The sequence below is a fragment of the Elephantulus edwardii genome, unplaced genomic scaffold (genome assembly GCF_000299155.1).
Source record: "Elephantulus edwardii isolate Elephantulus edwardi_28Jun2011 unplaced genomic scaffold, EleEdw1.0 scaffold00013, whole genome shotgun sequence".
NCBI classification, from domain to species: Eukaryota; Metazoa; Chordata; class Mammalia; order Macroscelidea; family Macroscelididae; genus Elephantulus; species Elephantulus edwardii.
Genome location: NW_006399763.1, coordinates 800,415 through 812,441, shown reverse-complemented (window position 1 = coordinate 812,441; position 12,027 = coordinate 800,415). Strand labels below are relative to the sequence as shown.

Sequence of the window (12,027 nt, the reverse complement as noted above, 5' to 3'; positions counted from 1 at the left end):
AAGGGTTTTGCACACTTCAAAGATCATAACATATATACAACTTTAGAGTTTTTTTCACTTAACATTGTAACATTAACGTTATAAGTTATCTTTTTTTTACTTTTATAAATTCACTGTCATTACAACATTTTGATGACTATAGAATTACATACTGTGACTATGTCACAATTTATTTAAATGTCCTCTATTGTTTGCCATTTACCAAAAAAAAACAAATATACTGTTGTTGAGTCATTTTGGTTCTAACTCATAATAGCCCTCCATCAGTTTCCAATGCTACAAATCTTTCTATGAGAAGATTGACTCACTTTCGTTCATGGAAGGTGGATTCAAACCTCTGATCTTTGAGTTAGATATGGTACGTTATGCACTATGCCATCAGCCTTTCCCAGGAATTTCTTTTACTTTTATTTAAAATGTTGGGGGTATTAGCCACCCAACTGAGTTGATATCTTACCCAGGCCATTACCTTGGAATTATCGTATAAAACTATTTTTTATGATTTAGCAAATTTCACTTAGGTGTGCAAGCTATGTTCTTGACTTTTAAATTCTTGTTTTATCAGCAATAGGACAATGCATTTCTCCCTCCTTTTTCAAGAAAACCACTCAGACTGTGTCCTCTTCCCCTTTCTCTTCCGTGATGGAAGAGAGAAACGATCATCCATGGCATAAGGCAGTTGCACTGAAGCAACCCCTTAGCCGGCTTCACGCTCGGGAGAGAACGCTGTGCCTCCTCCTGGCGGATTTCAGGGCTCTACACCATCTGAGAAACTTCTCTAGTAACGAACTGGAGAAATGATCTCTGAACATAGTCTTAGGACAGTGCATTTTTATCTATGTTTTGCGAAAGGGCCTAGAAGTTTTCCAATTTTAGACATTTTGTGGGCAATCTATCCAAAATAGGTTACCTCAATTGCCACAGAGTTGATCCTGATTTGGAGTGGACCCTATGGGATAGTGCAGAACTGCCTTCTAGGATTTCCAAGGCTGTAAATCTTTATGGAAGCTGACTGACACATCTTAATTCTGCAGAGCAGCCGGTAAGTTTGAACATCTAAGCTTTCCGCTAGCAATATAGTATTTAGTCACTGTGCCATCAGGGCTCCTTAAATGGCTGTATATATACTCTGGTCACTTAGTGGTAAGGAGTTGTGCTGGCATGCTGTTTGAATCCACTAGCTGTTATCCGAGAAAAAGGTAATGTCCCCTGGCGAAATTTACAGCCTCTGAAAACCTCCTGGAGGGTCAGCTAGGAGAGTTGGCTCCGACGCAACAGCTCAGAACAACAATTTATATTCCAGGGGAGTCTGGTGGCATAGTCCATAGGGGGTTGCACTGCTAACCTGATAGTGGTGGTTGTTACTGTTATGTGCCATCGAGTTGCCTGTAACCTTATGTCCAATAGCTCTGAAGCCTGCCCTGTCCTGAATCAGTCTCACTGACTCCATTAGAGCTACACCCGTGACCCCAGTTACTGTGTCAGTCCACACTTGATGGTAGCACAGCACTAATAATCCACCAGAGGCTCCATGGGAGAAAGATGTGCCATTTCACCAAAGATCGACAATTTCCTCCTGTGTGATTTATAACCTCTGAGAACCCACTGGAAGGTCAGCAAGAATTGGTTCCAACTCAGTAGAAATGTTTTTCTTTTATATTCCCATTAGTATAATGAGATAGTCTACCTTTATCAATCCTTTATGCCATTAAGAATTGTCATTTTCTATTAATCTTTCAAAATTGTTTTTATTGTTTGTTGTTATGTGGCATCGATTGTGACTCATAACGGCCTTATATGCAACAGGCCTAAACCCTGCTTCATCCTGTGCCAATCTTATTGTCTCTGACACATTTCCACCCATTACCCCAGTCTCTGAATTAATCCATCTCATCGAGGGTCTTCCTCTCTTGCACTATCCCTCCACCTTCCCAAGCATGATGTCCCTCTCTAAGGACTGGTCCCTCCTTACATGTCCAAAGTATATCAGATAAAGCCTTAGAATCTTTGCCTCCAAGGAGCAGCCTGATCTCACCCTCTCTAGGACGAACTTGTTTGTTCTCCTAGAAGTCCATGGTATATTCAATACTCTAACTCCAGCACCGCAGCTGAAAGGCATCAATTCTCCTTCTATCATCCCTAGTCAAATGTTATTTCATTATTTAAATTATCATTTCATTTTATTATTATTTTATTGGTGAAGGAGCTCTGGTAGTGTAGTGGGTTACCTGTAACACTGTTAACTGAATGATTAGTGATTCAAACCCACCAAGTGCTCCATGAGAGAAAGATTGGCAGTCTCCTGTCAATGATTTACAGCTTCAGAAACCTGATGGAGGGTCAAGTCAGTCAAAACTAACCTGACAGCTGTGAATTTATTATTAATGAGGTTAAACATTTCTCTACAAGCTTATCTATGCTTTTATCTTTCATTTTGGTGAATCACCTGCTCATATTTGTTGTCAATTTAGGTAAGGAATCAGGGGTTTTATAAAGAATAATTCCCATGTCAATTTTAATATATCAAATCCCATAAATCATTAATTAGACTTCGTATAGATATTTGCCCAATTGGTTGTCTTTTAATGTGCTTGAACATTTTTGTTTCTTTTTTTAATTCCTAGAAGTTTTACTGGAATGATGCAGTGGTTCAAGTGTTCAACTAATAGATCAGTAGCCTAAGCCCACCAGCTACTCAGTGAGAGAAAGATATGGCATCTGTCTCCATAAGGACGGCAGCTCTGGAAACCCCAAGAACCTCATAAACTCCACATATGAGTTGGTATGAATCAGAATCCACTTTATGACACACGACAAGAAATTTCACATTTAATGAAATGGAGACTATCTATGACTCATCTATGACTCTTCTTCTTTTGTGATCTCTTCAGTGGCTCAGCTTCCAATTTGTTGAGCTCTACTCTGTGCACTGCACAGAGACTGTGCACTGCATTGAGCTTCATCAATGCTAAGAGGAGCTTGTTCCTGCCCTTGAAGTGATTACTTTGCCTTTTCCTGCCATGAAATTAATTCCCAGTGCCAGTACTCAAGATATTTCTGTTGAACGGAAAAAGGATGTTATTGGTAGACATGTGCTTCCCTTTTAAGAAGCTGTGTGTTTAAGGCCATTGATAGAAGGAGAGGAGAAGAAAATAAGTCACACATAAGAAAATTATTTCATTTCACCTGGGGGATGGATAATAAGAAGGAATATTATTCATTTCCCCCCTTCTTGTTGTGTATCATCTAATTGGATCTGACTAGCACAGAAGGAGATTGCCCCTCCCTTCTCCAGGGGAGCATCTCGTGTGAATAGTATTCATTTATCTTCTCATTGCAATGTGCTGTTGAGTTGTAACTGACTAATAACTGTCCCTCCAGTGTGTGTGTGTGTGTGTGTGTGTGTGTGTGTGTGTGTGCGCCATCAAGTCAGATCTAACTGGCAGAGAAGATCGCTCCTCCTTCTCTAGCGGAGTATTTGGTGGATTCGAACCACGTGCTTTTGGGATTTCAACATAGCTTATTGCCACTAGATAACCAGAGCTCCCTCCCAGAGGTTTTTTTTTAAATTTTTTTTTCCCAGAGGGTTTTTAAAGGCCATGAATAGCAAGGGAGGAGAGTGTCCATCTTTCTACTGCAGAGCAGCTGGTAGATTTGAATCACGGGCCATCAGCAGCGTAACTCCTTATCCACTAGGCCGTCAAGTTATTTACTTTTATTAGATGGAAAAAGGAACTTGAGAAATTTTTTTAATGCTTAGCACAGTATCTGAACCAATAGCCAATGTTCAATAAATATTTGCAGAATAAATCTCCACCAGGACCATCACAGGAATCCTCCCTGGAGTTTTAATAGCATAAAATAGAGTTTCCATATAATTGTAGTAACAGTGATCATATTAGGTTAAATGCTAGTTATTTCAACCACAGTTTTTTTATATAATGGTCTTGGGAGCTTCGGTGGCTTAGCGGTGAAGAATGGCACTGCCAACCCAAAGGCAAGTGGTTTGGATCCACTCCGATTTTTTTTTTCCTCTCATGAGATTTATTACCTCTAAAAACCTGCCGGACAGCTGGCTCTGAGGGGTTCTGACTCAATGGTACATAACAATAACAACATATCTTGTGTTTACATAGGATCATTAGGATCTTATGTTTAGATAGGAGCTCTGGTGGTGTGTAGTCTGGAGTATGTTGTGCTGTTAACAAAAGGCTGAGTGCCCCTGGCCATTCAAATTCACCATCATCTCCTCAGAGGAAGACGGGCAGTCTCCTCCCTTGATGATTCCACAGCCTTGGAAACCCAGTGGGGGCTGCTCTGAGTCGGGAGTCACTCAAGGCAGTGGGATTGGGGGGTATGTTTACACATCATCTACTTTGAAGGGAATCACCATTGTAACCGATATGAAGATAATGATTCTTAAGATTATCATTTAACTAAATGAAAAATTCCTTTTAGAACAAAAGATATACCTTAAGTGTACATTTATTTTGATAAACTCTTAAATTAGAGATTAAAAATGCTTGTATAAAATAGTCTTTTAACATGTTTCTACAACCACCATCCATAAGTAAATTGCCCTAGTACCTTTTGAAAAATGTCACTTTTTAGCCACTTTTGTTGCTAAAAAGTGACCACATCCAACACTTTTTCACAACATAGCCGCTTTGTAAAGTAAAATACAAACTGCTCTGCAATGGCACATAATAACAACGCCTACCTCTGGGGGAGACTTGCACAGATATAAGGAGATGAAGAAAAGTGACAAGCATTTAACCAATGGTAAGATACAAATAGAAATATCCCCACTTTCAGGAGTAGGTCTTGTTCTTACTTCTATAGGACGAAGAATTATTTCCTTATACAGTTTAATGAGGGCTTCAACATTTTCTAAAAAATCTTCTGGCCTCTGAACTAGATGTTGAAAAATTTCAGCCACCATCTGCATTTCAGCAATAAATGTCTAAATGGGGAAAAAAAGTTTAAGTATATTTAGGTCAAAGAATATTAATTTACAAGCCATTTTCTTATCCCCTAGACCTTGATGCCATTTCGGGGTCAGAAGGAAGGGAAGGAGAAAGATTAAATTTTAAGATTTTATTTAAGAGAGACTGAACATTCTTAATGGACTTTTATCAGATGGAATAAAAACTTTACATTGGGTAGGACCCTTACTAGCTTTTTTCTGCTTCCATCTGGAGGCTTAGTGATAAGGAGTTGAGCTCCAAAAAAAGGCACGTGGTTCGAATTCACCAGCTGCTCCAAGGGAGAAAGATGGCCAATCTCTTGGCCAATTTACTGTCTCTGAAAACTCTCCAGAGGGTCAGCTCTCGGGTCAGTTCTGAGAGCTGCTTGAACCCACCAGTCACTCCATGGTCAGCTTCAGTAAAGATTTACAGCCCAGTGCATGCTATGGGGTGGTATTATTCTGTCCTTTAGGGTAGCAGGACTCAACAATAACAGGTTTGGTTTTGGTTAGTACACTGATTAGATATTACCTCTTCTTCCTCTTGCTCTTCTTCCTCTTCCCCTTCTTCTTCTCCTTTTCCTTCTTTTTGGGCTTCTTTCTTCTTTTTCCTATGCATTTCAATGACTTCAGGATCCCACTGATCTCTTGGGTATATGTACCCACTGCTGCTGTGCTGCCTTTGCCCAGTAACTCTTTGGCATAGATCAAAGTCAGGGCACTAAGGAATAGAATCATTAAATCACTTAGAACACTCTGAATATGCTTTCAAAACTCCTATTTATACCTACAACCAGGAGAAAGTAAAATAGATGAATGGGAATTTTTAAGAAACAAATCCCTATGCACATCAAAAACTTCTTCAACAGGGTAGGAAGGGAACCCATAGACTAGTAAAAAAATATTTGACAATGGCATATCTGATAAGGACTTATATCTAAAATGTATAGAATATACTCTAGCACCTCAACAAGATCAACAACCCAATCACAAAATGGGCAAAGGATATGAACAGACACTTACCTAAGAAGACATTCAGATGGAAAAAAACCCCTAAAACAAAAACCAACCCCTAAAAACAAACAAAAAAGAAAACCACCACCATCAATAAAAAAAAACAACAACAAAAAATCACATGAAGAAATGTTAAAAATCCCTAGCAATCTGAGAGATGCAAATCAAAACAACTATGAGATATCTCACCCCAGTAACAATAGCAATGTTCAACAGGGCAGCAAACAATAAATGCTGGTAAGGTTGTGGAGAGATTGGAACTCTTATTCACTGCTAGTGTTAATGTAAACTATTACGGAAAGTGGTCTCGCATTTTCTCATAAAGTTGGAAATATAAATACCATTTGACCCAGCAAGTCCACTCCTGGAAATATATCTTAAAGAAACCAGAGCCACAACTTCTGCTCTAGAAATTTCAGATGTTAGCCTAAAATAAGGCCAACACATCAGACAAGTCAGTGTTGGCCTGACTTCTTCCTCAGGTTGTGCTCTCAGACTCAGTAACCTGTTATGGGATGACTCCTGCTATGATAGTTATAAAATTAATGGGCTTTATGACTTCATTTACTCTATTAAGCAGTAATATGAGTAAAGTTATTCCTTTCCTTTTCAGTGGGAGTTTTGTTATTACTAAGGAATAGCTTGCCTTTTCTTGGACAATGTGGGTTATACATTTTCCTGTTTACTTTGGCTCATCAAACTTAGGACCAAATATATGAATCAAATGTACTTAAGTTATGGGTCATTATAATCTACCAGAATTTAACTTCCTATTAAATATTCCATGGTTAGACTTCCTATTTTGAGATCTCCCCTTCATCAGACACACGTCCATATGTGTGACATTCTCAAGGGCATGAGGACACTTGGACGGGCCTGTTGCTGTGAACTGTGGCTGGAGCTGAAGATGAGCCACGCTGGACACTGTAGGACCACCTGTTCCTCCCACCTGAGCCAGACACATCACTGGGTCTCAGATCTGAGCAGAGAACCATCACTATTCATTCTGAGCTGTGTGAAACCCTTTAGGGAACCAGGCAGAGAAATCACTCACAAACACTAATTATTCATTCTCATGTAAACAAGAATATAGTGCCTTCCTAAATTTTAATCACAACTTTACAAGATAGCAATTTCCATCTTTGTAAAGAGGATATTTAGACTCATAAATGTAACATCAAATTCTTACAGTTGACAAGGCAGAGAACTGAGAACAGGATCTGGTTGTCTGCCTCTTAATGAAATTAACTATCATAGCAGGGGTCATCCCATCACAGGCTACTGAGTCTGAAAGCACAACCTGAGGAAAAAGTCAGGCCAACACTGACTTTTCTGATGTGTTGGCTTTATTTTAGGCTAACATCTGAAATTTCTAATTTCTAGCAGCTCTTTTTAATCCACACACATCCTAATCACTCATTTGTCTTTTTATTTTACAAAAAAAGTTCCTAAGGGTCTACTTGTTGTTATTATGTATGGTTGAGTTGGAAACCATGCACAGCTGACTTCAGAGGTAATAAATCACATGGGAGGAGACTGCTCATCCTTCCCCCACAGAATAGGTGGTGTATTTGAACTGTGTGCCTTTGGGTTAGCAGCGCAGTCTACTAGCTATCCTGTATTATATTAATTGCTGTTTATATGAATAAGTCATAGTTCCTGAATTCAAGTAAGACAATCTAGGAGAAAAAAAGGACAATTACAATACGATACAATATGATAAATAGTATGACAGAGAGGAGAGCAAGATGAGGGACCATGGTAAATACCAAACTTATCTAGTTGATTCTGCTCATAGCAACCCTACGGGCATCATATCCTTGAGACTTTCCCTGACAACTGTCCCTACAATAGCTCCACATAGATGGACTCCTTTACTCACCTCCCCCCGTAGCCCCGCTGAACCTACCATAGGGAACCCGGTATGTAGTGATTAAAAGCCTCTGATGTTAATAAAAAGGTTAGTCTTTCAAATCCACCAGTTGCTGGGTAGAAGAAAGTTGTGACAGTCTGCTTCTATAAAGACTTATTGCCTTGAAAATCCTGTGTGCTGCTCTACTCTGACCTATAGGGTTGCTATGAGCAGAATCAACTAGATAAGTTTGCCTGTAGGAATTGGTTTATGCTCCTAAAAAAGATGTTCACACACTCATCCCCTGTTTATACCTGCAAATGTGACTGACTGTATTTAGAAATGGCATCTTTGCAGATTTAACTAGTTAACATGAAGTTAAACTGCAGTAGTGGTGGGTTCGAAGACAACATGACTAACTAATGTGCTTAAAAGATAATGAGCAGAGATACACAGACTTGGGAGGACAGACACATGAAGACCAAACAAAGATTTCACAAGCCAAGAAATGCCTGAGGCTACCAGAAAAAGGGAGTGACAAAAGGAGCTTCCCCTAAAGCTTTCAGGGAAATCATACTTGCCATTAATACCATTTTTTTCCTATTTCTAGCCTCTAAAACAGAGAGAATAATTTTTTTTTAAATTGCATTGTGATTTTAACAAAATTTTACAGAAAACTTAGATTTCCATTCATTCATTATTGAACATTTTCCTCCATACCCCCCCAGTTCACTTTTACACTGAGTGAAACATTTTGAGATATGATGCTGAGTGAAACATTTCAGTCACAAAAGGACAAATAATGCATAACAACACTGTTATAAAACAGAACTGACATGGAGGGTTGGGGAGAAACTAAGAAAAGAGGGGATAAATAATGGACACTGCATTGGGACAGATGATGGAAAGAACTGTTTAAAGGGAATATACAATTAAGCATTAATTGCATGACAACAGTCCAGAATAAGAGGTGCATAGCAAAGTGGACTGGGTGTGTGTGTGAGGGATTATGTAACAAGGAATGATTTTTTTAAAGAGAGAATAATTTTTCGTTCCTTTAAGCCACCTAGTTTGTGGTATTTTGTTTTGGTGGCTCTAGAAGGATGGACAATCTCCTCACGTGCGATTTGCTGCCTCTGAAAACTCACTGGAGGGTCAGCTATGGCTCAGTTCCGATTCAGTGGCACACACAACCACTAACAGGAAACTAGAGTAATGTCTGAATGACTTTAAAAGGATGGCTATCAACCTGGTGACGAGGTCAAGACCTGTTCATGGAATCGGAGTTGCAGGTGCAAAAACTACAGAGATATTTGTAGTCAGTGTTACAATACATAATGAAGTCATGAAACACATGAATTACCAAATGGAAAATCAGTTTGCTCAGTAAAACACAGTAAAAGGTTAATTTAAAGAAAACACCTTATCATTGGTATGTAAATTACTATTTCTAGAATTATTTAAAAATAAAAAATTTGAAAACCTTCTGTAACTTTAATTACTATAAGGGGAAAAAATGTTACTGTGCCAGAAAAACCACTAATATCCTTACCTTAATGTTGATTATAATATCCGGTTTCAACTTTAAGTTCTTAATTAATTCTAATTGGTCTACAATACTTATGGTTTCCTGTGAAAATGATGGTATTTCAGTGATAATATAACCTGTAGAGGGAAACAGAATTGTAAAAGTTTTATAATATTGTCAATACTATAACAAGGATTTTTTTAATTCAACTTTCAGATGCATAGGCGGCAATTGAAAAGATCATGGCTTTGATCAGGCACATCTTAGCCTTTAGAATGGCATCCTTGTTTGTTGGTACTTTAGAATTACCTTTGACAGCTGACTTTACCAATACTATACGTCTTTTTTTAAAATAAAATTTTGTTTTAATTGTGACTTTAACAAACATTACAGCGGAGTTAGATTTTCATTCATTCACTCTTGCGTATTTTACTTTCTCATCCTCCCTTCCTCCTCCTCCAATTCAAGTTAAAAAAATTATTATGTCACTGTCAAATATTTTTTCCAAGTCTGTGGGTTTCCTTCTTACCCTGTTGGAGAAGTTTTTTGATGTGCATAGGGATTTGATTCTCAGAAGGTCCCATTCATCTATTTTATTCTCTCCTGGTTGTAGACCATCTTAAGGATTTTAAAGCTTGTAGTTAGGTAATAACAAGTTGACTACAACTCATAGCAACCTGTATGAAAAACAGATCTGAACCTTGCCCTATCCTGTGCTATCCTCATGATCTTGGATATGCTCAAGCCCATTGTTAAGTCATTGTATCAATCTAACTTGTTGAGAGTCTTCCTTTCTTTCTCTGACCTTTGCCAGCATGATTTCTTTTTCCAAGAACTGATCTCTCTTGGCAACACACCCAAAATACATCAGACAACATTTCACCTTCTTCGCCTCTAAGAACACTTTGGAGGAGCACTTCATCCAAGATTGACCTTTTTTACTTTTGAAAGTCCATGGTATATTTCTTCAGTACCACAATTCAAGAGCATCAATTCTTCTTCTATAATTTTTATGCATTATTCAACTTTCAGATGCATAGGCGGTGATTGAAAAGATCATGGCTTTGATCAGGCACATCTTAGCCTTTAAAATGGCATCCTTGTTTGTTGGTACTTTAGAATTACCTTTGACAGCTGACTTTACCAATACTATACGTCTTTTTTAAAAATAAAATTTTGTTTTAATTGTGACTTTAACAAACATTACAGCGGAGTCAGATTTTCATTCATTCACTCTTGCATATTTTACTTTCTCATCCTCCCTTCCTCCTCCTCCAATTCAAGTTAAAAAAATTATTAATTATTGCAAAATTACTTAGCTCCCTTTCCCTAGTCCTCTTTGCAATGATATATCTCTTATTCTGGGCTATTATTGTATGTATAATGCCTAATCATATATACATATTTTTATACAGTTCTTTATTTTATCAATTCCAATGCAATTGTCATTATCTATCTACTTGTACCCTATTCTCATCCCAACCTCTCATGTCAGACCTTCTTTATAACAGTGGTGCTATGCAGTATTTGTCCTTTTGTGACTGAGATAGTTTACTCAGCATGATGTGTTCTATGATGTATAATGTTTTAAAAATTCATTGTGTGTGTTTTTTTAATTTTATACTGGTTTACTTGCAAAGTTAATATACAATGTTTTTCAGTGCTGCATAGTATTCTATTTTATGATTATATCAATCTTTCTATCCACTTATTTGTTGATGGGCACTTGGGTTGCTTCCATCTCTTTGCTATTTTAGGTATTTACAAAATGTCTTTTGATTTCTTGACTGCTGTTATCATGAATGTTGATTGTAGACCTACGTAAAATGAAATCACTCTCAACTTCAATCTTTTCTCCATCTATGATGATTATTTCTGCACAATATGAGTAATCCATATTCAAGACTGTAGTCTTTAATTTTATGAAGCTAATGTTCCAAGCCATTTTCACTTTTTGCAAACAAAGTTGTGTCTTCTGAACAACACAGGGAGTTGATTAATCTACTTCCAATCCTGATACCATGTTGGTCTTTGTATAGTCCAGCCTCTCAATTTGCTTAGCAAATAGACTGAATAGAGATAAAGAAAGGAGACAGTCCTAACAGACACCTTTCTTGATTTTAAACCACCATGTTCCCTTCTTATGTTTGGTCAACTGCTTCTTCATTCATGTATAGGTTTTTGATGATCAAAATTAAGTGGTCTGGAATAATCATTCTTCTCAGTGTTATCCATAATTTATTATAATCAACACAGTCAAATGCTTTTGCATAGGCAATAAAACACATTAGTTAACATATTTCTGTTATTCTCCGCTTTTAGCTAAGATCCACCTGACATTAGCAATTATATCTCTTGTGCCCCAGCCTCTTCTTAATCAATGTACTATTTCAACTGTTTTTAAATAATGTTCAGCAAAATTTTACTTGTATTTGATATTAACGGTTGTTGTTGTTGTTGTTATGTGCCGTCGAGTCGTTTGCGACTCATAGCGACCCTATGCACTACAGCCCTAAACCCTGCTCTATCCTGCGCCAACCGCATTGCCTCTGACACACCCATCCCGATTACCCCAGTCACAGAATCAATCCATCTCATAGAAGGTCTTCCCCTCCTGCGCCGTCCCTTCACCCTCCCAAGCATGATGTCCCTCTCCAAGGACCCGTC

The 12,027-nt window shown here is 38.0% G+C and overlaps 1 protein-coding gene across 1 annotated transcript in view; it reads right to left on the bottom strand.

Annotated features, from left to right (window-relative positions):
• Nucleotides 1-12,027, bottom strand: part of AK9 (adenylate kinase 9) — a 233,855-nt gene that overhangs the window by 199,328 nt on the left and 22,500 nt on the right. Inside the window, exons 5-7 of the mRNA XM_006881222.1 lie at nucleotides 9,385-9,497; nucleotides 5,499-5,687; nucleotides 4,835-4,963 (exon numbers count right to left, since the gene is read on the bottom strand). Of these exons, the coding sequence (XP_006881284.1) occupies nucleotides 4,835-4,963; nucleotides 5,499-5,687; nucleotides 9,385-9,497 (431 nt within the window). The remainder of the gene's footprint in view (nucleotides 1-4,834; nucleotides 4,964-5,498; nucleotides 5,688-9,384; nucleotides 9,498-12,027) is intronic.